General features: G+C 43.8%; 1 protein-coding gene across 10 annotated transcripts in view; it reads left to right on the top strand.

The window, feature by feature from the left end:
• The first annotated feature begins 1,249 nt into the window (after positions 1-1,249).
• PTPN21 (protein tyrosine phosphatase non-receptor type 21) overlaps positions 1,250-27,293 on the top strand; it is a 49,841-nt gene continuing 23,797 nt past the window's right edge. For 6 of the 10 annotated variants that reach the window (XM_035107651.3, XM_035107642.3, XM_088655063.1 and 3 more), the window contains exons 1-7: positions 1,253-1,849; positions 5,544-5,901; positions 19,048-19,217; positions 20,482-20,579; positions 24,100-24,167; positions 26,141-26,211; positions 26,913-27,000. In XM_035107651.3, coding sequence (XP_034963542.3) covers positions 5,722-5,901; positions 19,048-19,217; positions 20,482-20,579; positions 24,100-24,167; positions 26,141-26,211; positions 26,913-27,000 — 675 coding nt within the window. In that variant the 5' untranslated portion in view covers positions 1,253-1,849; positions 5,544-5,721. Of the gene's footprint in view, positions 1,850-1,983; positions 2,232-5,543; positions 5,902-19,047; positions 19,218-20,481; positions 20,580-24,099; positions 24,168-26,140; positions 26,212-26,912; positions 27,001-27,293 lie in introns of those variants that run through there. The other 4 variants (XM_088655075.1, XM_035107633.3, XM_088655070.1 and 1 more) reach the window with 3 other exon arrangements.

Below are 27,293 nucleotides of genomic sequence, written 5' to 3'. Positions count from 1 at the left end.
CCTGCTTCTTGGGAGAAAAGCAATGACAAACCTAGACAGCATCTTAAAAAGCAGAGACATCACCTTGCCGACAAAGGTCCGTATAGTTAAAGCTATGGTTTTCCCAGTAGTGATGTATGGAAGTGAGAGCTGGACCATAAAGAAGGCTGATCGCCGAAGAATTGATGCTTTTGAATTGTGGTGCTGGAGGAGACTCTTGAGAGTCCCATGGACTGCAAGAAGATCAAACCTATCCATTCTTAAGGAAATCAGCCCTGAGTGCTCCCTGGAAGGACAGATCGTGAAGCTGAGGCTCCAATACTTTGGCCACCTCATGAGAAGAGAAGAATCCTTGGAAAAGACCCTGATGTTGGGAAAGATTGAGGGCACTAGGAGAAGGGGACGTCAGAGGACAAGATGGTTGGACAGTGTTCTCGAGGCTACAAACATGAGTTTGACCAAACTGCGGGAGGCAGTGCAAGACAGGAGTGCCTGGCGTGCTGTGGTCCATGGGGTCACGAAGAGTCGGACACGACTAAATAACAAAATAATAATAATAATAATAATAATTTATTATTTATACCCCGCCCATCTGGCTGGGTTTACCTAACCACTCTGGGCGGCTTCCAACAGAATATTAAAATACAGTATCTATTAAACATTAAAAGCTTCCCTAAACAGGGCTGCCTTCAGATGTCTTCTAATCTAAAACTATTATTATTATCATCAGTGCTTTTCCCCCCTGGGGGTACGCAGGGGTACGCATACCCCTAAACATTTTGTGAATCTTTGTACTTTTATCCATTTACTGTACAGTATTTATTTTCCCCCATTTGAACGATAAAACGGTCATTTCCTGGAGTCAAAATGAGAGTACCCCTAAACATTTTTTAAAGAAAAAAAAGCACTGGATTATTATTATTATTATTATTCCTGGTAAGCTTCCATGAGCAAGACACTTTTGGTGCAGCAGGCTAACACGACTTGAGATCGGGAAGGTTGTATCGATTCCATTTTTTGGCGGGACTCCGGAGGACTATTTCGTTGTCGTCCCAAAGCGACGGGAGGTTGACGGCAGTGGCGTGCGTGTGTTCAGTTTCCTTATCTTCCTTTCTGCCATGCCGCCTCCTCCCTCCCTCCTCTCCTCTCCTCGTTTGAGCAGCTGTCCCATTGCTGACATTCCCCCGGCCGACATTCCACATCTCTGAGGTCATGGGGCTGCAAACATAAGAAGAGGGCTGTGCTTTAATGATCGCGCGCCGTATCCTTCCGCATGGCTGGAGCAAAGTGGAACGCCTCCCTGCGGAGGGGAGAGAAAGAAAGGAAGGCAGGCAGGCTGGCAGGCTGGCAGGAGAGGGAAGAAAAGAGAACTCCGCGCGCTCTCGTGGCGCACGCACGGGCCGCTGGCAAGCGCGGCGTGGAGCGAAGCGGCTGGGGGGCGCGCGCGCGAGGGGGCGGGAGGGAGGCCGTCCTGTGCGCTCCAGCAGCCCGGGGGCTTCCTCTGTCACAGGAAGGCGGCTGGGCTGGCTGAGGGGAAGCCTCCTTTGGCTGTAGTATTTCTCCTCCCTCCTTGGCCCCGTGGAATGATCTCCAGCCTCGGCTTTTTCTCGCCGCTGTTGTTGTTGTTGTTGTTGTTGTTGTTGTTGTTGTTGTTGTTGTTGAGACAGGAAGTGAGGAATGTTTTCGCTCTGAGAGGGGGAGAGAGGTGCAGGCGGCTCTTCGCTTCCAGGGAAAGGCGACCCGAGAAGCTTTGCTGACCTTTCCATCCCCCCCCCCCAAAAGGAATACCCATGAAATGGTTTCATCAGGATTGCTTTCCAAACTGCGCCTGGATGGTTAAAAGTCCTCTTTCCTTGAATTGCTGCAACAGGTAAAGGGGCGGCGCGCGGTGGAGGGAGGGGGAGAGAAAGGATGTGGGGATGCTGCTTTTGTTTTTTAAAAGAGTTGTTACGCATTTCTAGCGCCGGATTTCAGGATCTTCGCCCCTTATTCTTGAATCGCCCGGTCGGAGAAGCCCTTCTGAAGGTGGCAGTGCGAAATGAAGCCTCGAGCGAGCGGATTGGTGCCCAGTCGGCATCCTTTTTGGGGATGGTGTTCAGAGCAAAACTTGGTTAAGATCGGGCTGCGAAGAGGATCGCGGCGCTCTCTCGAAAGGATAAAGGACGAGTGCCAAAGAGTCTCGTATCTCGGTGTCCTTCCTCATTTCTGTATGGCAGGGTCTTAACTGAAACGAATAATTGTTTCTTTAAAACGTAAATGCTCCGTTTTCTGCAAACCTCCCTTAAAATAGAATTTCAGACAGATGGGCGGGGTATTATTATTATTAATAATAACAATAACATCACGAGGCTTCCTTTATTAGAATTATAACACTAGATGTAAGAAGTTAGAAGGGTATTTTGCAAGCAAAATGATTTGTTTTACCCTTTGTACAATTCTGTCAGTGAAACACTTGCTGTTATTTCAGTTGTTAAAAGGAGGGAGTGTGGTGGAGATGCTATTGTTTCGTGCATTAATAGGGAAGGTATTTTGTGGGTTGTTTATAATTGGCTAGCAAATGAATAAACAAACTAGTTTTCAGCCCCAGTGCAACTTTAATCTTCATCCCCCCCCCACAAATTTCCAAGAACATTCACAAATGATTTCAGGGGTTAATTAATAAAATGAGGACCTAATCTTGATTTGTGGATTTCCCCCTTTAAAAACGATTGATGTAGAATTAACCCAAAGGAAAAACCCTTTCCCTTTCCATGTCCACTTTTATTTTGGCTGTGCATGGAGTTCCTGGGCAACTGGAGAGGAAAGAAGCAGAAGTTAAGCGGGGAAGGTTGAGTCTTTGATATTAATACTTAAGTTTCTTTAAAAGTGTAGGCTAAATCAGAATATAGCATCTGAAGTGTTCCCAGACCTGCTAAATAGGGAACGATGATTTCAACATATGGTTGATTGGATTTGCTAGTGTTGGCACTAAAGTGCCACCCTCTTACTGAATGCAAACTCCCTTAATGGTGCAGATAGACATTATTTTGAAATAGGCGTATGTGGCAGTGGTGGTGGGGCGGGGGCAGGACGACTAACACGACAGCAGCTGGTAGTAGAAAATAACAGCTGCTAAACAAAGCTTGGTTGTGCTGTGTGTGCAAGAATTGTGCTTGGCCAGCACGAAAACTTGTTGAATAGGTTTGAAGCATTATTCTCCCCCAAGACATTTTATAATTGCCTTTGCTGTAAATGTATTTAAGTGTAGCAATGCTGCATGTGCTTTCCCCTTTGAAAATGATTCATATAAAAAAATGTATGGGGAAAGTGTCCTGAATTCTCAATGGAGCAGCCTAAGGAAATTTTCCCACCGTGTATGAACGTGACATAAATTATTGGGGTGGGGGGAAGAAGTTATGTTTGCTTATGAAGTCAGAGCAAATGTTAGAGCAAATCTGATGGACTTTGAACATAATGGGCACAAGGCAGCCTGATCTCATCCAGTTTTGCTTAGAAGTGAATCCCGCTAATTTAACTGAAAACCAGGAGTTAAAGCGTGCATAAGGTTGAAGGTTTAGACTTTAAGCATTGCTTAGTTCTTCCATTGGAATCAGTGCAAGCAAAATTGCTTAACTTTTTGGATTGTTCCATGCAGTTGAAGGCTTCAGATTCCTAACGTTCACAAATATTTTTTTATTTATTATAAAGACCACCAAAGGTTTGCTAAAATGTTAAAATTCAGTACAGTATATGCCCTCTAACATGGGAGTTTGCTCCATTGACTTATTTCTGAGCAGACATGTATACTGTAGAATTGTAGTGCAGGTTGGTCAGGGCTGAGGCCGGGGAGACTAGTTTAAAAGTCAACCGTTTTGAAAGAATGCTTCATCTTTTAAAATGTAGTTGTAACTGTTTATCCCATGGATAAAACACTGCAGTTGTCTGCAATGGAGAACTAAATGGGAGTCTCCTCAGTAGACTTTATTGTAAGCAAGAAATGGGTTGTATTCTTTACAAATATTTCAAGAGAATAATCAGAGTGAAGCCTGAAACTAATTTTCTCTAGGAGAGTCATAAATAAAACTGCTCCAAATGCATAAAGCTATGGATTATAGCATTAGTGGGGTAAATACTATCTATTCATGAATGAATGAAGGTGCCATTTCTAGTTGGTTTTGTAATGCTTTGTTGTATGTTTTCACAGTAAAGTGTGTTGGTTTGTGGAGGGGGAAGACTATATGTGGAATCACTTTTTTTTAAAGCCTCCAAGTCATGATGTCCAAGACCACACAGAATTAACATGAATGAAGGTTCTGTTACATTCTTGCGGCATCCTTTAAACTTAGTAGTAATCATATGCTTAGCGTTGGGTTTATGTTAGGGTCTGTTTAGAACAGGCATTATTTCTGCACGGAAGAAGGCTTGCAATCTGCACTAGTTACTGCTAGGATGATTTAGGAAAACCTCTGCTAGAATTTGGTTTTGAAAAGAGTTTAGAGCTGCCTCCCCCAATACAATTTTCTGTAAAAAAAATAAATAAAAAATCAACATGTTTCATTTTTCTTGGCATGGAGATGTAAAGTAACGATGCACGGTGATATGCTGTGCCTGTTGCGTTTCTGCCTGTCACACAGCCAGTCTACCAGTTCTGGCAGAGGTTTAAAGGGGCTGAGGCAATGTGATAGGATTGAAGTGGGTGGGAGAGGAACAGTGGATGAGAGCAAAAGTGAGGGAACAGGAAGAGGCACAAACAGCCTAGCAAGTAAATTAGCCAGATGAGTTATCACCAATTGCAGTTCGGCTTGCCTGCACCCCTTTTCTCCTGATTTTATACATCGTGCATAACTCCTACTATTTAACATGTGTTTAGTTTCAGCTGTGCATTTGAATGCTGTAGAAAATATGGAATTGATATGGTCCCTGCCCAATAAATTAAAATATACAATAAGCTTGTAGTTTGCTATTCCATAAATGTCTCTAATTTCCATATAGAACATGGTTTGTTTGTTGTTGTTTTTTTTAAAAAATACCATTAGTTGCAAAACCCTATACAACATTTACTTGTTACACCAACACAGATTTGTAAATCTTAAAGAGAGCTGGTGTAGTAGCTACAAATGTGAGCTGAGAAAGTTCCCAATTCCAGCTAATTATCTAAGCCATGTATTTATTGGGGAGGGATAGATAAGCCCTATATTCTTAGTCTCAACCCTCAGCTTCCCCACCTGTAATATGGGGCTAATAATATTGGCTGAGCCAACAAGTTTATTGTAAGGATTACTGAGATCACGTAAGGCGGGCATAGGCAAACTTGGCCCTCCAGATGTTTTGGGACTACAACTCCCATCATCCCTGACCACTGGTCCTCTTAGCTAGTGATGATGGGAGCTGTAGTCCCAAAACATCTGGAGGGCCGAGTTTGCCTATGCCTGATGTAAGGGCTCTGAGAGTTGAGGAATTGTCTGTGTTGAAAAAAAACAAGCTACAGTATACTTCTTTTGGGCTAAGCTCGCCAAATGTGAACTGACATTGTGAGCTAAACCCATCTCTTTACTTAAACTCCTCTTTGCTTCCTCCCTTCACAGAATTTTCGTCAATGCTTCCTTTGCTCAGATCTTGGAGGAGGAACTGCCACTTTTTGATGGCCGCTGCTGCAGCTGCCGGTTGATCATCTGGGGACTTCATAGCTCCTGACTATTCGTGGGAGGCAAGGCATTCCTGGAAGGCTTTCCGTGACTTCTTGTGAATGTGCTAGGGAAGAAAATGCCTCTGCCTTTCGGGCTGAAGCTGAAACGAACTCGACGCTACACAGTGTCTAGCAAGAGCTGCTTGGTGGCCCGCATCCAGTTGCTTAACAATGAGTTTGTGGAATTTACACTGTCGGTGGAGAGCACCGGGCAGGAAAGCCTGGAGGCTGTGGCACAGAGGCTGGAACTTCGAGAGGTAGGGAAGGTGGCAGCAGGCTTGTGGGACTTTCCATCCTGGGATGGAGGCACCATTCAGGGGTTCCTGTTCAGGGACATAGGAAGCTCCCTTATGCTTGGAGAGAGACTTTGCCTATGCTGGAAGGGAGCAGCTTTGCAGGGGAGTGGGTAGAGACCAAGCCAGGCCTACTGTTAGACAGCATGAGGCACCTGCCTCATGGAGCAGATATTGGGGGGCAGTTCCCTTCTTTGGAGGACAGAGCTGTGTGGGCCACATGCCCTCCCTAAACTGGCCAGTTGCCCTCAGCTGTAGGGGAGGGAGCTATTCAGTCACCAGTACCAAAGTCAGATTCAGCTTCCAGTCCAGCTGGCTTCTGTGCCTAGTATGGAGGCAACGGCGGAGCTCTATCTTCCCTTTAACCTCAGGCGGCTAAATATCTTGGGCAGCCCTGACCTTTCCCATTACTTTTTTTAGCTGGAGATGCCAGGGTTTGGGTTTGGGTCAGGACTTGGAACCAGGGATTGAACTTGGGACCTTAGCATGCAGAGCAGTTCTGGTCCCTCCTACGAACATCTCACAGCATGCAGTCCTCTTTGTCAGCATGTACATGCACAGAAACAGGCTGGTGCAAATGAGAGTTAAATTCCACAGGAATATCGATGTTGAATCTGCTGCAGCCAAAACAACACTTTGAAGACTTAAGAAAAACATTTAGGCACGGAGATTTCTGGATAAAATCCTGCTTCCTCAGAAGCAGAAAGTGGTCACCGAAAAGGTGAAGATAAATCAGAAATAAAATAATAATAATAATTTCTGTTGGAATTTATATATCACTTTGCTACTTCACTGGGACGCGGGTGGCACTGTGGGTTAAACCACAGAGCCTAGGGCTTGCCGATAACAAGGTTGGCGGTTCGAATCCCCACGAAGGGGTGAGCTCCCGTGGCTTGGTCCCAGCTCCTGCCAACCTAGCAGTTTGAAAGCACGTCAAAGTGCAAGTAGATAAATAGGTACCGCTCCAAGCGGGAAGGTAAACGGCGTTTCCATGTGCTGCTCTGGTTTGCCAGAAGTGGCCCTGTCATGCTGGCCACATGACCTGGAAGCTGTACGCCGGCTCCCTCGGCCAATAACGTGAGATGAGCGCCGCAACCCCAGAGTTGGTCACAACTGGACCTAATGGTCAGGGGTCCCTTTACCTTTTGCTACTTCACTAACCCTCAAAGCAGCTTACATTCAACATGCAAATAAAAATATTTTGTAATGATCAGTGTAAACTGCTTTAATTGTTTTTTTTAATGTTGAGTGGGATAAAACTATAATAAAATACACATTGCCTTCTCCAATGCTGCACATCCCCCGAAATCTCATTAAAAACATGCTGCTAATTTCTGCTGCATTCTGTACTTTAGAAGGTAAAGACTTTTGGTTACTCCATCCTGGCTTGTTGTAAAAACAGGCTGTATGTGCAAAACAATGGCAGGAACTCTTTCTGCACTTGGAGCTCTAGCCTTTTTATGTCCACTAAATTGGAAGAGTCCTGAAGATATAAGAAAATAGGAAATGGCCCTGAGTCAGACCACTGGTCTGTCTAGCCCCTGTCTCTGTCTGGTGGGAGCTCTTCAAGATCTCTCCCAGCCTTGTTACCTGAGATCCCTATGGCAGGGATGGGGCGGCCCTCCAGATGTCGTTGAACTCCAGCTCCCATCATCAAGTCATGCCAAAGGAACGAGGCAAAGGTAGCAGCAGCAATGTGCTTCATTTAGACCACAAAGTTGCAGGGTCCAACTTTTCAAAGTGCCGAACTGGAGTTACCTTGGTGCGGTGTGCTCTGTTTTGAACTGTGTGTGCACATGGATCAGTCCTGATCTCTGTAACAAAGCAAACCCTTGCACATTGCTCCAAATGGGGCACGGGGCATGCTTTTTCTTCCTTCTTATCTCTCACAAAGTGGCCCTCAGTGTGTGCGGCGAAATTGGAGTTCAAGCTGAGTCAGCTCAAGGCGTTCGGTTGTTGACAGAGATTTTGCATGCCTGCGAGCAAGCATCTTGCCTGCACATATATTTCCTCATGGACTTGCACTAGCACTTAAGCTTTTCTTCCATTTATGTTCCATTTTATAAGTGTGGTGAGAGCAGAGAGTGAGAAAGAGAGAGAGAGAGGAAAGGGTGGCTGAGAAAGAAAGGAAAGCGGGTGCCCCACCCACTTTTGGCTCGTGTCCTGTCAACACCTCCTCCATCTCTGCCAACCACTGCTATGTGGCATTCAGCAGATTGTGCGCAAGGAAATGTTACCCTGCTCTAACCACTACCCCACAGATATTTTTCCTTATCTGAGCTGTGCTCCTGGTATCTAGGACAGAGTCAGAATTACCAGGGGTGGCAGCAGTGGCATAGGTCCGCAGCTAGTGTTGCTGAGTGAAGTCTGGGACAGATGTCTCATCTGTCCGGTGAAGTGTCTGGCCTGCTTTGAATGTATCCGAGTAGAGATGGCTGTTGCGGCAAAGTTTAGGGAATATCATTTATGCTTGAACTGTTAGCGGTAGGTCCCGCCCTTCCTGAGGAACCTCTTCTGGTACTGACCAGTGCATGCGCCCCTTATGGAGGACACTCCAGTCGCCCGATCCTCTTTTCCATTTTAATTTGGGTTCTGAAATATTTTGGGAGATGGCAGGAACCTCCTTAAAGTGAGGTTAGTAAATCAGATTTAGGGAGTGCAAATCAGACTGCTGAATTTGAGCAGGCTTCCTCATGCTCTCTCCAGAACACATGGTTGTACAGATTATTTTGGCAAATAAATACTTGTGCAGCAAAAAAAAGGAAGCAGAGCGATGATGGGATGGGAAAGGAAAAGAAAGGAAACAGAGATAAGGTAGAGAACAGCACTCACTAAGTGTGAAAATAATATTCTTGGCAAACTGAAAACATGTTGTTTGGCTTCCAGTGCTGTTAATTTTTTTTTCTTATCTGAAATGTTCAGGCAGTTATGTCCACTTTAAATATTACATAATTTTGGAAGCCTGTTTACTACATTCCAGGTGTGGGTTGCTTCTGAGGCAACTACCTCAGGCCTGTATTTTAAAACATAAAGCCACCAGAGATCTTGCCTGTAATTTTTTAATCCCATTTTTATCCCAGCCTTCCTGGGAAAGTATATGTGGATACTCCAGAGGTTTTCAATCTTTTAGAGTCCATGGCTCCCTTAACCAAATACATTCTTTCTGCAGCACCCCCTGTGGGGCTCAGGAACCCAGTTATGTCCCCCCCTTGCCTGCATAGCTGGCAGCCTCTCACCCTTTGAAAAACACCCTCCCTTTTGGAGTGTTCCCTCAGCCTCCTCTCCTCTCCCCTCTCCTTGGGAGTCCTCCAGGCAGCTGCTGCTGCCATCTCTGGTCTCTAAGCGTCACAACGCACCATAATTTGAACCCAGGTCTTCTTGGGGGCCTACTCCAACAGTCTAATCCAGGGCTAGGGAATTTACGTCCCTCCAGATCTTGCTGGACTACAACTTCCTTCATCCCTGACAATTGGCCGTGCTTATTTGGACCCAGGTGGCGCTGTGGTTAAACTACTGAGCCTAGGGCTTGCTGATCAGAAGGTCGGCGGTTCGAATCCCTGTGACGGGGTGAGCTCCCGTTGCTTGGTCCCAGCTCCTGCCAACCTAGCAGTTCGAAAGCACCTCAAAATGCAAGTAGATAAATAGGAACCGCTACAGCGGGAAGGTAAACGGTATTTCCGTGTGCTGCTCTGGTTCGCCAGAAGCGGCTTTGTCATGCTGGCCACATGACCTGGAAGCTATACGCCGGCTCCCTCAGCCAATAATGCGAGATGAGCGCGCAACCCCAGAGTCGGTCACGACTGGACCTAATGGTCAGGGGTCCCTTTATTTGAGGTGATGGGAATTGGAGGCCAACAGCATCTGGTTCCCCTGCCCTAACCACTATACCACACAGTGATTACAGCAACAAGTCTCTGACCTTGCCTCCTTTGTTCTCGGCTGTCTGTAAGTTATCCTTGAGTTATCTTTGTAACAAGAGGAGGCAATGTGGACCATGACAGCTCCTCCAGTGCTCCTCCAGTTTCTGGGACGGACAGTACTAATGCTGGGAGGACTTCCACAGGCACTTCTACTATGGTGCAAAGAAATATTTTGCAGCAGCTCCCGTGCTGAGAAGACAACCTAAGGAGAAATAAATGGGGGATTAAAATTCATTGAATGGGGCACCGACATCAAGAGGCAAGGAACAAGAGTTGCCAAAGCAAGTTGACGTTGGAGCTAGAGCAGGGGAAGTGCAGGAGGGGAGAAGGAGTGCAGTAGGGCAGGAGGATGGAGCAGGGAGCTTGAGGGAGCAAGCCGGGGCAGCAACAGGAAGCAACCGGGATTAGAGAGAGACTGAGCAAGAAGGCGGCAGATATCCCTGGGGCTTATCGCACAAGCATTTAGTCCGGTAGGCTGGCACAAAATTTAGAATCCGTTCAACTTCCAGGGTGTTAAAGGGAAAATGCAAGGGTCTAAGTGCAGGGGATAGGCAACATGGTGTCCTCCAGATGTTGGACTACAGCTTCCATCAGCCTCAGCCAGTGTGGCCAGTGGTCAGGCGTGATGGGAATTGTGATCCATCAACATCTGGGAGGCCACAATGCTAGCTGCCCCTGGTCTAGTCCTTATGGTTTTGGAGAATAGATTGGTCATTACTTGCAGAAGGCTTAGGAGATGATGAAACATGGAATAGTTTCTCTTTATAGTCTGTCCTTTTTTTTTACCCCTTTCTCTTCTACAACTGCTGTAGCACTTTGTCATCCACTCTGAAAACTGCCATCCAACCAAAGTCACACCACTCCCCAGTTCTTTCTCCATTAGTGAAACCTGCATAAATTATGTAAAATAATATGTGCCTGTTGATCTGACATAATTCAGCCCTGAACGTTGTGTTTCTATGCAATAGGGTTTTGTTTAACTCCACATGTCACGTTGTATATGTTGAAAGCTTTGCTTTTGGTCCAATCTATCCCCCCGCCCCTTTTAAAAATCATTGTGCACTATAAACATGATGGAAAAAGCAGGTTTCCTAAAGCAGGGTAGGCTAAGGCACACGTGTTGTGCTATTTGCAGAATGTGAATTGCAGGGAATGTAAATACAATCTGGTTCTCTTTTGACACACCCTGGCTAAGAGGCCAAGTGGTAAATGCGCCTTCATTAAATTCCAGGAGTCAGTGTGGGCAGAGTACAGAGATGATTGAATGGAGCACAAGCAGATTTTTGCTGCCGTAGTGTGTTCAAGAGACTGAACACTCCCTGCAAAAATGCACCCAAAAGCATTTTATACTCAGTGTCAAACTATAGACAGGACGCCAAGTTCCATGTTTCTTTTTAATTCTCTCTCTCTTTTTAAAGATAAAAAGTTGCCCTGGAAGATTGTGACCAGGAGTAGAAGAGGCAACGGGCTGCACAACCCCTTTCCTGCCATTATTTGGGCCACTGCCACCAAGCTTTTCTTGCCGCAAAAGTGAAGATACAGGCCCATTTTGCACATGGTGTCAAGCTATAATTTAGCATTATGTGCATAAGCAGCAGTGAGCCTCAGCTTGGTGTGCACCCTCCCTTCTGGTCTCTCTTCTTTACTCCTTTGGTGAAGCTGTGAAAAGATCTTCAAATAACTAACTTTGAACTGGGGGAGAACTCTGTTTAGTTTAAACACAGGCAAGCCAGGGTCAAACCATGGTTTATGATCCTGGCCTATCAATCTACAGTTGAAACTAACAATGGTTTCCTTCTTTTCTAGCACAACGGGGAACTATAGTTATTTTAGAAGTGGATACTTCCAATTTCTTTGTTGCTACAGCAGAAGAAGAGAGTATGTTCAGGGGTGTGTGTGTGAGCCTGATGCTTCCTGCTGCTCATGCACACAACAATAAGTTATGGTTTACATCCAAAACAGCCCCATTGTCCCCATATTTCTACCCCAAAGGCATATGAAGACAGCACAGGGGCAATATTTAATGGAAAAGTGGCCGAAGGGGAAAGGGTTAAGCAATGCCTCATTTTTTCTGCTGTTGCTTTTCTGATCACAGCCTTGCAAGGCTATGTTCCCCATCCCCTCATTTTAGAAAAAAAGACATTACGGTACATTGAATAAAAAAGAGAGACACAGTTCTTTGACATGCCTAGGATGGCCCATTTGTGCCAACCATCAGGCCACAAAACCAGGAGCCCTTGGGCTGCAGCTGAGGCCTAGCAAAGTGAGCCATCAAGGGCAATCTATTCTTAGACTTGAGAACTCTCTTCAGGAACAGAAGATAAGATGGATAACCACCAACTTATCACAGGTGAAAATGGTACACAGGGTGGTGAGACTAAAAGTGAAGTACAGCAGCCTAGCTGTATGACCTGGTCGACCGTGGCAAGATCAACACGATCCAAACTTGAGCATCTTTCTCACCAGAAACAGGAAATGAAAAGTATGTGCAAGCAGATGGCCCCAGATGCAAATTTTTCAGTCTCTTTAGATTCTGGTGTCTGGAAATTTGCAGATACTCTCACAAATCTTGCCTCTCTAGAGAAATGTCTCATTTGTCTGATGGGCTGGTGCTAATTAAAAGATAATCTTTTAGAACATGCATCTGCCACATACCTAATTAGGTAATAAGTCAGTGTGAGTGCGATTGCTACATCAAACACTATTGCATCGTGGATTTATGGCATAGGCTGTGATCCACAAACTAATTAAAGAGACTTGGACGGAAGCCTGTTCTACTTGGAATAAAATTGGCTTCAACTTGAGTATTGTGACCAGACCTGTTTGTGAATTGCCCGTTCACGTTAAAAGGTGACAAAGCTGATCTCCATTTCAAGGATGTAGGATGATTGCTCACAAGGACCGTATATCTGCTTCAGGCAAAGTCTGCATCCAGAACTAAAATGGGTTGCTTAGGAAAAATTCAGACTTTGTCTTAACTTTACCAAGCATCAATGTTATGATAGTAATAGTACGGTAATAATAATTTATTATTTATGCCCTGCCCATCCGGGTGGGTTTCCCCATCCACTCTGGGTGGTTCCCAACAGAATATTAAGAATGCGATAAAACATCAAACATTAAAAACCTCCCTAACCAGGACTGCCTTCAGATGTCTTCTAAAAGTCAGATAGTTGTTTGTATCCTTGACATCTGATGGGAGGACATTCCACATGCAGTCCTCACTTAATTGTGTAGGGCAAGTAACTTAAATAAGCAAAGAAACATTTCCATGAAGAATACTACCAGATAAAGCAACCAGTTTCTTCCGAAGGTGAATGGAAGAAATTGTAGATGTTCTGTATTTCTACTGTAGGTTAGAAACTCACGCCGAATTGTGGGGGAAAACAATCTCACTTTGACCTCATAAACCCCTTAGTTCAGGGGTCAGCAAACTTTTTCAGCAGGGGGCCGGCCCACTGTCCTTCAGACCTTGTGGGGGGGCCGGACTATATTTTGAAAAAAAAAATGAAAGAATTCCTATGCCCCACAAATAACCCAGAGATGCATTTTAAATAAAAGCGCACATTCTACTCATGTAAAAACACCAGGCAGGCCCCACAAATAACCCAGAGATGCATTTTAAATAAAAGGACACATTCTACTCATGTAAAACCATGCTGATTCCCGGACCGTCCACGGGCCGGATTTAGAAGGTGATTGGGCCACATCCGGCCCCTGGGCCTTAGTTTGGGGACCCCTGCCTTAGTTTATAAGTTATTTCCCCTCAAAAAAGGCTGTTTACCATACCCTAGCACTCCTCTAAAACTGGACTATAGTCACCTGTGCTTCTGCAGGCAGGTGAATTATTAACTCTTTAAAGTACAAACCCATATCTTCTTCTTCAAACAAATTTAGGAGAGCTACCTGAGCAGTAGGGACCCAGGTGGCGCTGTGGCTTAAACCACAGAGTCTAGGGCTTGCTGATCAGAAGGTTGGCAGTTTGAATCCCTGCAACGGGGTGAGCTCCCGTCCCTTGGTCCCAGCTCCTGCCCACCTAGCAGTTCGAAAGCACATCAAAGTGCAAGGAGATAAATAGGGAAGGTAAACGGCGTTTCCGTGTGCTGCTCTGGTTCGCCAGAAGCAGCTTTGTCATGTTGGCCACGTGACCCGGAAGCTGTCTGTGGACAAACGCCAGCTCCCTCGGCCTATAGAGCGAGATGAGCGCCGCAACCCCAGAGTCGGACACGACTGGACCTGATGGTCAGGGGCCCCTTTACCTTTTACCTGAGCAGTAGACATAGCGTGATGATCTATTACCACACCAATTTCTTGAAAAGTATCATTGGGCTTTGGACAAATCCCACCAAAGTTGATGATGGGTAACGGAAACCTGGCAGGCCCTCCAGCACCTTGGTGGGGATAAGGGAATCACATAAGGCAACTTGCACCATTTATGTACTCATTTTAACTACAATTTCCACTGAGATACAGTGGAGGGGGTGTTTGTTCCACATACCTTGTTCAACCTTGTAACGTAGGCTGAGCTCTTTCCGCTGTACCGTATTATTCTGAGACCATCTGGACTCCCTGGACTCAGATTTTAAGAGAAGTTGGTAAATTTTCAAAACCAGTCCTTTCGTGTATCCATCACTATATCTCACTATTTCCCCTCTCCCTCCAATCCAAGAGTTGTCTGGTAGCAGTTTCTCACATAGCCCTTTTGTTCAAAAGAAGTAGGAAGCTGCGCTCAGAACAGTCAGGATAATTGGAAATCTCTTTCGCCAGAATGGGGACCACGTTTTCAAAAAAGTCGTAAAGGTGACCTAGAACTTTATTGAGAGATAATCACTAATCTGGTCTGCTGAATTCAGAGCTCCTTGTAGGTGCTGTGAGGGGCTTCTTCCTTGACTGCCATTGCTAAGCCTCCCTCTGCATCTGACACGGCTTGAGTCAATCAGTCCTGGGCATCTGGCGTTTTGGATTACTGTTACGAAGTAATCTTCTACAAGATTTTCAGCTGTCTGGGTAGTATAAAAGTGTCTTCACTAGATTCAGCAACAATTCATGTTCTCAGTTTCAAGGAAGAGAGATTTAATATACACCCACACCCACACCCCTAATAATTTTCCGTTTTACTTCTCATCAAAGTGCCTTGGACTATGTGAATATTAAATTTCATAAAAAAAATTCCTTCCAGTAGCACCTTAGAGACCAACTAAGTTTGTCATTGGTATGAGCTTGCATGTGCATGCACACTTCTTCAGATATTCTTCAGATATCAGATATCAGAAGTGTACAGGCACACAAAAGCTCATACCAACGACAAACTTAGTTGGTCTCTAAGGTGCTAACCATGTTTCTCCGAAAATAAGCCATACCCTGAAAATAAGCCATACCCCGAAAATAAGCCATACCCCGAAAATAAGCCATAGTGATAGGCAGTTTAACCTTGTAGGTTAAACTGTACCATACTTAATAAAAAAAAATAAGACATCCCCTGAAAATAAGCCACCGTGGGGGGTTTTTTGAGGAAAAATAAATATAAGACGGTGTCTTATTTTTGGAGAAACGCGGTACTGGAAGGAATTTTTTTATTTTGTTTCGACTACGGCAGACCAACATGGGTAGATAACCTGTAACTAGAACTAAATTTAATGGTTTTGAGTCATATGCTCATAGTTTTGGTACCTATTGGTGCACCTAGGTAATTTTGAAATCTGAATTTAGCATTTACTGGTGTGTGTTCTTTAGATGGTTGTGTTGTGTTGTGTTGTTGGTTATTTATTTATTATTTATCTATCTATTATACATACTCTGGTGCATCCATATCACAAGCGCTGGAGGTTGTGGCATAGTATACAAGACAGTGTGAGCTTTCATAGCCTTGATACCCCATGATGCATGGAGCATCCTAGATGGGGGGTAGGAAGTTGTTTCCAGTGTTCAGCAGAGCAGGCCCATTGAAATCAATGGATATGTCTAGGTCCAATAACGTCAGTGGCTCTACTCTGAATGGAACCTAGTTAAATGCCACCCTTGGTTAGGATATAAACACTTGCCTAAATCCCGTTGAAATTAAGTGAAGTTCATGTTCCTCTGGTGTGTCCTGGCAGTTGGCTAGGGAGACCAGAGCTAATTATTCTGCTATTATATCAGCTGGGTAAGTCCCATATACAATGTATTCGCTTGACAAATATTCAGAACTTTATAATGTTCTCTTTGGAGTACTGGCCCAAGTCAGTCTTGTCTAGTTTAAAAAAAAATACTGTTGCCATTCCTGTGTTCTTTTGAGGGAAATCTTTATTTGCCCCTGCAGCTCAGATTTCCTTAATTCGATGTTCTGTTCCCCACGTATATTTTGTATTAGACGCAGGGTTGAGTGCTACCCACCCTCCCCACCTTTTCAGATGTTCCATGCACATTCAATAATATTCCTATTTCTTGTACATCTAACAAAGAGGGCAATTAGCTGGAACATAACTGTGTAGAAAATCCACGGTCCTTTCTGTCTAGGGTTGATTTACTGCCCGGAGGTTGAATGATGAGTAAGTTGCTAAAATAAATAAACCTTGCAACAGTGTTAATCTCAGAAGCTTAACATATTTCAAGAGTTATGTCATGTCGTTTCTGCAGGGCTAGGTAATCTTTTGTGCTATGGATAGCTTTAGCCGTGATTACAAAGTGATTCGCTTTTAGCCCATTCAGCATCAGTTCTCCAGGATGCCTGAATGCCGGCAAGAGCTTGCAAAACTGAAATACACCTTTGCAGCCGTGCATGTTAGCTGGAAACAGCACATTTTATCCCAATTCTATGGAGAATTGCTTCTCCCATCTCAGGACCTCTAGAACTGAAACACTAGCACTTTCTGGTTGTCTGAATTTGGTACCTGTGTCCTTTTCTCTGTAAACCCAAAGGGGTAAACGGGATTCTGCTGCACATACTTTCGATTGTGTCCATTTTAGAATGGCAGTGTCAATTGTTACGCTTTGTGCAAGTTAGAAAGGGGAGGGAAAGCTAGCTATCAATCCAGTATTGGCACAACAGTGCCATAAGCTGCTGCTGCTGTTGCCATTGTTGTTGTTGTTGTTGTTGTTGTTGTTAGCATTAGCATAGCAAACCATAACATATGAATGGCACATCTCTAGAAAAGGAACCACAATAACATTCATATTCATTGCTTCTTTTGCTTGCCTCTCCCTCCCTTTCCATGCACAAATGTCTACATTTAGACTGCAATCTCTGGCAGGCAGAGAACTGCCATTTCAACTAGAAAATCTGAACCAGTAAAAATTGGGCTTATTTTCTTATAAAGTAAAAAATTGCATCCTTTAAGGTGAACATAAAATATAAACGCCAATCTAATAGGACAGTAAGCAGCTCTGACATCTTCATGGGGTTTCCAACAGTTGCAAACTAAGGCACTATTCCCAGTGACTCAGGAGCATAGCTGCCAAGTTTTCACTTTTCTCACGAGGAAGCCTATTCAGCATAAGGGAAAATCCCTGTAAAAAAGGGATAACTTGGCAGCTATGCTCAGGAGCAATGCTATTTTTTCTGGATCATGTGACAGGAGGCCAGGCTGCACCTCGCCATTCACTATTTGGTGTTTTGGGGGGTACATTTTGCATGTGATTACATATGTGAAACAGCAGGTCTTTGGTGCAAGGATGGTGATAATTCAGCATCAGTTGCTCAAACACCAAAATGGCCAGCTTAAATCATGGCACAGAGCCGAAAGATTAGCAGTGGTAGCCCACATTTGTTACTATAACCAGCAAGCCTGCTAAATGCATTAGCACCTGGGCAGATAGAGTTCACCTGCAGTGATGGCAGCTTTGGGTAAGACGCATTATCCTAACTTCAAGCAAGATCAAGTTCCAGTGACTCCCAAACTGTATGCCAAGGCACACTAGTATGCCTTGAGAGAATGGTTGGGGTGCTACAAGCAATTAATGCATTAATTAAAAGAATCCCATGAAACAAAAGTCCCTACCAACAGGAGAGGGTGCCCAGTGCGTCTCATACAGATCCACTGTTCCGGCCTGGCCTCCTTCCAATCAGCTGTCACTGGGGACTGGCCACCTTGCTACACCATTGTGTTGATATAGTTTGATCATTCTCAGATGCAGTAGCGTTGCTGATCCTCGGACAGGGCTGCCATGCGTCTTTGCATGATGAGTCACACTGCTCCATGAGAATGCTCAGATCAGTGACTCTTGCAGAAATGGAGCAGGTGGGAACACTGGAAGCTGCCTCATATGCCAAATGAGACCACTAGTCCTTCTGGCTCAGTATTGTATTATTATTAGTAGTGGTAGTAGTAGTAGTAGTAGTAGTAGTATACTGCCCTATGCCCACAGGTCTTAGGGTGGTTCACAGGATAAAATCACAATTGTTGTTGTTTATATGCCTGTTGTCTTTGTCTATGGAGTTTTTTTGGCAGGGATACTGGAGTGGCTTGCCAGTTCCTTCTCCAGGTGGATCACGTTTAGTCAAAACTCTCCACTATGACCAGTCCATCTTGAGTGGTCCTGCATGGCATAGCTCATAGCTTCTCTGAGTTATTCAAGTCCCTTCGCCACAACAAGGCATTGATATAAAAACACAAAATACATAATCAAAATAAAAACAGGAACAACTCAACAACTCCCCCCCAATATACTGTATTTTTTGTGTATAAGACTATTCCCCCCCATTTTTTTTAAAGTTTCAAATTGGGGGTCGTCTTATAGACGGAATGTTAAAAATATTTATTTCTTAATTTGGGGCTCAAAAAATAGGGGTTGTCTTATACATGGGGGCATCTTATACATGGAAAAATACGGTATATTGGCTGTCAGCAACTCTTCAGGATTTCTGTACACAACATGTGCTCTGCTGCTGGTTCCCCAGAGGGGAGGCGATTTTTTTTTTTTTGGCCTTGTTTTAGTTTGGTAGTGGAATGAAATGTGCCATTAATTTTGTTATCCTTAATAATAATCCTAATAATGTACTCCTCAAACAGCAGAAGATTGGGAAGCACCACTGTAGAAGCTGATTTTATTTTAATTGTATTGCTTTGCTGCTTTGTTGCTTTCCACCCTGGGCTCCTTTGGGAGGAAGGGTGGGATGGAATCTTTTAATAAATAATAATAATAAATTAACTGCAAAGTGTTCCAGGTTTCACTTTGGAATAACTGAGCTCTTCCTTTTGCCCTTTTCTCCTAGATCACTTATTTCAGCCTCTGGTATTTCAACAAGCAAAACCAGCGCCGGTGGATAGACTTAGACAAGCCTCTGAAAAAGCAACTGGACAAATATGCCTTGGAGCCGACTGTATTCTTTGGTGTGGTGTTTTATGTGCCTTCTGTCTCCCAGCTTCAGCAGGAGATTACCAGGTGAGTGGTGCAAGAATGCATCCCATGTTTGCAATGAGAAGGGAGCATCTTTTTAGCTATCTTTACCTGGCACTTTTCAGCCTGTAGTTTTCTGTGTACTGTATATCTTCTTTTCAGATCAGTGAGCATGATGTAGTTTGCTGAGGTTACGGTCTGCCCATGTTCACTATAAGCCTTTCATTTTAATTAACCATAAAGATGTAGCAGGCAGGTAAATTATATTAGCGCATGGTGTTATACCAGGGGTCAGCAAACTTTTTCAGCAGGGGGCCGGTCCACTGTCCCTCAGACCTTGTGGGGGGCCGGACTATATTTTGGAAAAATATATGAAAAAATTCCTATGCCCCACAAATAACCCAGAGATGCATTTTAAATAAAAGGACACATTCTACTGATGTAAACACATGCTGATTCCCGGACCATCCACGGGCCGGATTGAGAAGGCGATTGGGCCGCATCCGGCTCCCAGGCCTTAGTTTGGGTACCCCTGTGTTACACACTAGGTGTAGGTTCCCGTCAGAAGCCGCACCATGAAATCCATGGGGCACGAGCTTCTAAAAACTTTTCTTCTAAACAGAAAACTTATTTTGTCAGTAATACTACTTAGGTCGAACCAGGATATTGGATTTAGGATTCAGGACAAGGTAAAATATGCACTCTTGCCCCACCTTTAGAATTTTTTATTATTTGAGTTCTTAACTATGACACGGGTGTAGATACGTTTTATGTTGTCCCATAAGTGAACCTCTCCTGCAAATAAAATTAAGTACGCTCCTTTTGGTTGAGGGGGGGAGAGTCACTTTTTGTGTGTGATACAGGCTGGTCCCTCTATTCTTCTCCTTAGCATGGATGCTGCATTCTCCCTATGACCCCCCCCAAAAAAAGCCAGGATGCTCCCAAGTTCAAGACCACCTTCAACTGCAGCCAGAAATGCTGCTAGGTTATGTGTTTGGCAGCGCACGGTCAGAATCCTCAGTCTGACCCCTGTGCCCAGACTCCATGTTATACACCCAAACCTGAAATGTTGTTGCAGAGGGTAATCATAGTGTCACCCTGCTGGCCAGACAAGCAGGAAAGAATATAATTGCGCAAGCATAAAACAGGGTTGGGTCACCTCCAGATGTTGCTGAATTATAACTATAGTCATCCCTGACCTTTGGCCATGCTAGCTAAGGATGATGGGAACTGTTGGATCAATCCATCAACCTCTATATTCACAGGCTTCAGAAAATTGCCCTGAATGCATGTTCTCTTTCCATAATAGATACCAGTATTATCTACAATTGAAGAAAGACATATTGGAAGGAAGCATCCCATGCACGTTCGAGCAAGCAGTGCACCTGGCTGGCTTAGCTGTTCAAGGTAACTCACATGTTTAGCTGATTTTAGGAGGTGAAAACTTATACAGCTGCTTGAACTTTGTGTTCCTGGGAGAAGTGGGTGCATGGCCCACAGTCCACCAAGGCTCTCTGTCCCCTAAAAGGCGTTTCAGCACTTTTCTGTGGGGCAATGTGGTTTGAGGGAGCTTAGGTATACAACAGCTGTTTCTCCAGCCCATGGCCATCATTGTGTAGCTGTTAGTTTTTCAGCTGGGGAATACTCTTTTGGCAGGCTAGGGATAGCAACAAACTTCAGGTCCCTTCCCGCTCACAACCCTGCAAGGTAGGCAAGGCTGAGAAATGGAACTCCCTTCCATTTGAAGTCAGTTGAACTACTGGCACCTCCTGAATACTTTTATTTTAAACTGGATTCTGAGTTTATCATTTTGTTTTTGTACTGAGTTACTTGCACACCACTTACATACAATTAAGTGGTATATAAACAGAGGATGTAATAAATGAATGAATGATGTTTTGCCTAAAGCTTTGTTAGTTTGATTGAGCCTGGGATTCAAGCGCCGACGCTCATCACTCTGCCTAGTCTGCTGCACTACACAGATCTAGTGTACCCATAACTTATTATTATTAATTATTATTATTAATTATTATTATTATTATTATTATTATTATTATTATTATTATTATTATTTATACCCCACCCATCTGGCTGGGTTTCCCCCGCCACTCTAGGCGGCTTCCAACAAATACCAAAATACATTAAAATATCACAGATTAAAAACTTCCCTAAACAGGGCTGCCTTTAGGTGTTTTCTAGTTTCATAACCCCAATACATACTTTTAAAAAGTGCTGTTGTAAACTAACATGTAACACAATAGTAGCATTATTTTTTATGCCAAGATAAGTAGGCGAAAACTGATCCATATTTAGTTTCCCCTGCTGACACCATCAGAAGATTGTAATTTTATTTTATTTTTTAAAGGAATCATTAATGTGTTGAGGTTCTGTGACACCCTGCTTAAAGACTAGCAGTTATAAAACAAACTGCTGTGTTGCTGCCGTTCCACCTATTAAGATAAGGAGGAATTCATTTTTCAGTAGTGATTTGCTGATTCAGGGAGTTTTAAGTTCTTAAAAAATAAAATAAAATGCACAGGTAGATAAGAACCCACACAGAAATGACTACTTATTTTAGGCTGATGCAGTAGCAAAGATCAGAATACATTGAAGATAAGAATACATTGGCCTCCCAGTAATGATTTCCTTTTAAAAATCTTTATTTTAAAAATGGTTTGTGGGGGAAATCAACAGACTCAAATAATACAATATATAAATAATCAAGATCCATAAATAAGGTTCCATGCACTCAATTGCTCATACAAATTGCACATTCATTGATGCACCCGTGGCTCAATCTACATCTGCACACGTTCTTCCTCACTTCCAACAACTGCCGTAGTCCAACACCCACCAGTGCATAGCTAGAAAGACCACACTGTAACCCTGCTAGCCTTAAATGATAAACCTAAAACCAAATTCACTCTTGGGAATCCATGAGCGGCGCATTCAAACAAATCACTTTCTTGTCGCTTTTAAACTCCGTCTCAATTCTTGTTGTATTTTCAAGATCTAGACCTTAGTGTATATCAAGGGAACTCTGTGGTGTGGTGTAGTGGTTAAGAGCGGTGGACTCATAATCTGGGGAACCGGGTTCGCGTCTCCGCTCCTCCACATGCAGCTGCTGGGTGACCTTGGGCTAGTCACACTTCTCTGAAGTCTCTCAGCCCCACTCAGCTCACAGGGTGTCTGTTGTGGGGGAGGAGGGGAAAGGAGATTGTTAGCCGCTTTGAGACTCCTTCGGGTAGTGATAAAGCGGGACATCAAATCCATACTCTTTTTCCTCCTCCTCCTCCTCCTCCTCCTCCTCCTCCTCCTCCTCCTCCTCCTCCTCCTCCTCCTCCTCCTCCTCCTCCTCCTCCTCCTCCTCCTCTTCTTCTTCTTCTTCTTCTTCTTCTTCTTCTTCTTCTTCTTCTTCTTCTTCTTCTTCTTCTTCTTCTTCTTCTTCCCATGTGCTTCCTTGTTTGCAAATGAAATAAAATATCATACCACTCGTCCTCTGGATTCTTTGAATTTGTGGGATTTCCCCCCAGAGGAGGACTATTTACCATACCCTTGAGTAACAATACCCGATATGATTCCGAACTATGGCTTTCCAAGGTTTTGCTATGGATGCCTGTGCTGCTGTAAGCAAGTGCAGAATAAGCTCTTCATTTTCTAAGACCTGCAACCTCCCCTTCATACAAATTCAGTAGAGCCAAATAACATTTTATTGTGTGTTTTTTATTATCCGAAAGTCACATCTCCCATGAGCATAGCCAAAAGGCTAGTACAGTGGTACCTCGAGTTACATACACCTCGGGTTACAGTCGCTTCAGGTTACAGACTCCGCTAACCCGGAAGTAGTACCTCGGGTTGAGAACTTTACCTCAGGATGAGAACAGAAATTGCATGGCGGCGCGGCGGCAGCAGGAGGCCCCATTAGCTAAAGTGGTGCTTCAGGTTAAGAACGGTTTCAGGTTAAGAACGGACCTCCGGAACAAATTAAGTTCTTAACCAGTGGTACCACTGTAAGAAACTTTGCAGGGAAGTGTGCTTATTAACATTGTTAATAAACTGCAGGTACTTTATTAGAATTATAGAGTTGGAAGTGACCGCAAGAATCATTTAGCCCAACGTCCTGCAATGCAGGGCTCTAACCCACAACCCTGAGATTTAACAATCTCATTCTCTACTGACTGTATAACTGTAGAGAGAATCGCGCAAATAACAAATGCACCGTCTTGGCTTTTAAAACCAGTGGAGGACTGCCCTAAATGAAACCAGCATAGCACAAGAGAGAGTTGCAGCCTTCAGCAATTTGTGATGCTCACAGACAGCAGTTTTTAATTTGGGTAGAGAGGTGTTTCAAGTGTGGCCTTATTTTCATCTGCGAAATGCGGGAGGCAGCATCACTCTTGGTTTTAACTTAGTACTTTGGTGTAGCTGCTATATGCCAGAGAAGAAAACCACAAAGATGAGGTGGATGCCTGGCAGGGAAAACGAATAGAGAGTGCTTTAAGCCTCTGGTCTATTTTCCTTTGCTGCCTCCGTTTACTTGCTATGAATGGTGATCTCGTGTGCTAGAAAAGACTTGCCAAGAACGTTATTTGCCAGGGAGATCAAACTGATGACTTGAAATAGCTTGTTTATGCAACGACATTCTTTCATTTTTTTCCCTTTAGCCTCATCTGGCTCTTTAATAATGACTGTTCAACGAATTATATTTATTACTTGTTTAATTGCTCTTGTACAATTTAGGCAGTGTAAACTATCTTGGCTTTGCACAATTTTATTTTGAGATGAAAAACCAAAGGGCACCAACCTCTATGCTGTATCTTTTATGAGACTTTTGTGAAATAGTGAACTTCCCTATGCACTTGATGGAGGGTTAGCTTCATCTTTTTGTGAATACCTAATTCCTGCCTGTTTTCTCTTAATTCCTCAGCTGATTTCGGAGATTATGACCAATATGAATCGCAGGAATTTCTACAGAGATTTGCCTTGTTTCCTGTGGTAAGAATAACTGTTGTAGAATTATCAGAAGTGAACACATTCTGCCTGGTGGTTGCTAATATTTTTATTTTGTCTTTTAAACCAACAGATGTGTGTTAGTCTTTATTGTAATTCACTTTAGAGGATTGCCTGAGAAGCTTTATAAATAAAAATAGTGGTTTTATATATATATAAAAACCATTCTTCAAAAGTAGTAGATAGATTTATTGCAGCTTTAAGCTCATATACACATAAAATTAGACACAACGAGACATACTTGCTTTACAATCAGTAAAAATAGATATAGAGCTCAAAATAATAATAATTACAGATAGTATAAAAATTAGGTACCACTCATTACTAAATCCCCCCCTCTTCCAAAAGGGTCAGTTAGATATCCTTCCTATTCTGAAAACTTGTTTAATGTTAATATCATAAAAAAAAAAACCTGGGAGAAGTTAAAATATCACTTCTGTCAAGGCAGTGGACATAACTCCCTCCTGCAGTGATGCAATGACCATGCCATCTAGTCAGTTACCTTCTACCTAGTTTTATCAGCCATGGTGGGCAGGCTGGGATGAAGAAGGCATATTGTTGGTCTCACTGCTGCAAGCAACCCACCCACATCAACGGGCTGAAGCCACTGACCCACCATGGTGTAAATCTTGGTTGTTCCCAGGACCTCCCAACAGATCTGAACCAACTGTGGTATCAAGTTCAGTACAGTTCCAAGTGAACTGGCTCTCAAAATGATTCACAAATCTCTGACCTCAGGCTACTGACTGGTTCAGTGTCAGTAATTTAACACTGTTCTGAGACAGCTCATTTACCACTCTGTATACAGCCCTACTTGGAGATTCACTGAGGATCCAATAGAGACAGAGAGTGATACTCTCTTCACCTGCCATGTGGTAGGAATGCATAGCTGCCAAGTTTTCCCTTTTCTCGCGAGGAAGCCTATTCAGCATAAGGGTATTTCCCTTAAAAAAAGGAGAACTTGGGAATGACTGTGTATTTGCACCTCTGTTTGGTCAGTTATGTGTCGAATTTAGTGCCACCTATGCTCTAGCCACCAACATGAGTCTGACCAAACTGCGGGAGGCAGTGGAAGACAGGAGTGCCTGGCGTGCTCTGGTCCATGGGGTCACGAAGAGTCGGACACGACTAAACAACAACAATGCTCTAGCCCAGGCTTCCTCAACCTCGGCCCTCCAGATGTTTTTGGCGTACAACTCCCATGATCCCTAGCTGGCAGGACCAGTGGTCAGGGATGATGGGAATTGTAGTCTCAAAACATCTGGAGGGCCGAGGTTGAGGAAGCCAGCTCTAGCCACTGACCAACCTCCTTCATAGCCTGAAACTCCTCAGGAAACTTAAGGAGCCTACTGGAACTCTTCATGAGCAGGGAGATTCTACCCTCTCTGCCTAAAGGCAGTTGCTCAGTCCCTCAACACTATCCAATTGCCACCCATTAAGCATCTTGCATTTGCACCCATGGATGTTTTCCATGCTTTCACCGGGTCACCGTTCACTAGCACACCATATCTCACCAAGAGGCTTGGTTAGGGCACCTACCTGGAAACTGGAACCAACCCACCAGCAACCAAACGTTCCAAGGACTAAACATTCCAAGGACCAAGTGGCTCCCATTGGGGGGAAACCCCTTTGGTGGTAAGCCCTGCGCCCAAGGCAGTGTTTCTTAAGGAGGTACTGATAAAGGCAGACACAGGTGCCTGCAATCAAGAACTGCTGAGTCAAGCCTGACTGGGCCCTCTAGGAAGCCAAGCTCTCTTACAGAGCTAAACTGCTCTGCAAGCCTACCAGAAGTTGAGACAGCAGGCAATAGATGTTAAAGTGCACTAGATGGCCCAGGCTTCTCCCTCTGCTGCTGCCGCTGCTTGGGGTATGTGAATGTTAGCCAGCCCTTCATTACGTTTGGAGGGTTGTGGATTTACGTGGGAGGAAGGCTCATGGTTTCTGTTCTGTTGCTTAAGGGTTGGTTGCAAGATGAAAAGATCCTGGAAGAGGCAACCCAGAAAGTGGCCTTACTCCATCAGAAGTACAGGTAACGGTTCCGAAATTGTGCTGCTGTTTCAGGTCTGAATGTTGCTAGATGAGCTTGCTCACATATGGGCTAGTGCAAATGTAGCCCTGGCTCTGTGCTAACTAACACCAATTTAAGCTAAACGTGATTTTCAGTTTTCAGAAGGTTCCGTCAAAGAGGGTTAATAGAAACCCCGGTTTGCTTTAACCCATGTTGTTGTCAGCATGTTATTAAAGGGAGAGGGAGAAATTTGCTCAGATATTGGGCACATATTCCTTGAGTGTGGGTTTGTTGTTGCTAACCACATTTTTCAGAGATCCAGAATTATGTCTGCACTGGCCCCAAGCCAAAAGGTTGCAACAAACCTTTTGAGTACCAGAAACCTGATCATTGGAGATATATGAAGCAAGGGAAACTATAAAAGCCTTAGAATTATTTTTTATATCCTGGATATAATTCTTAAATGCACTGATATTTCATGATAGAGCAGTCAAATACCTCTGTCAATAAATACCTAAAATAAATAATTCCACAGGTGCTTATGGAAGTTAAACAGTGATCATTTTAACCCTCAGTGTAGTTGCTTTTTGCAATTTTTTCTGCACCAAGTGCAGAAGTGGGGAACATAAAAAAGTGGACTCTTGACATGCTAAAAGAAGCAGTCTAACCTGCCTCAAGAAGCTACTTAACAAATTGAATTTCTTTTTTTTTTGTTTCTGAAGGGGCCTCACTCCGCCTGATGCAGAAATGTTATATATGCAAGAAGTTGAGAGGATGGAAGGATATGGTGAGGAGAGTTATCCTGCAAAGGTAAAGCTAAGTTTCATCTGTGAATTTGTTGACTGTTTGTGCCATGACTTCACAAAGGCACAACTATAATAAAAAAAGAATCTCTCTCTCTTTGCATTTTATAAAAAAGATATGTTAAGCTAACTCAGGCCTAAGTCACTTTGGCTTGTTACTTACAGTTCTGAGATATCAGAATATTTTTGCCGAAACGTCAACAGATTGCTCAGGTGTCAAACTGATTGCTCTGGTCTCTGTTCAGCATGCAGAATTTCTGTACTTAAAACATTCCAGATTTTCAGTTTGGAAACAAATTA

Source organism: Zootoca vivipara, chromosome 1 (genome assembly GCF_965207765.1).
Source record: "Zootoca vivipara chromosome 1, rZooViv2.hap1.1, whole genome shotgun sequence".
NCBI lineage: Eukaryota > Metazoa > Chordata > Lepidosauria > Squamata > Lacertidae > Zootoca > Zootoca vivipara.
The sequence above is the reverse complement of the archived record's forward strand: the minus strand, read 5'-3'. Positions and strand labels throughout refer to the sequence as shown.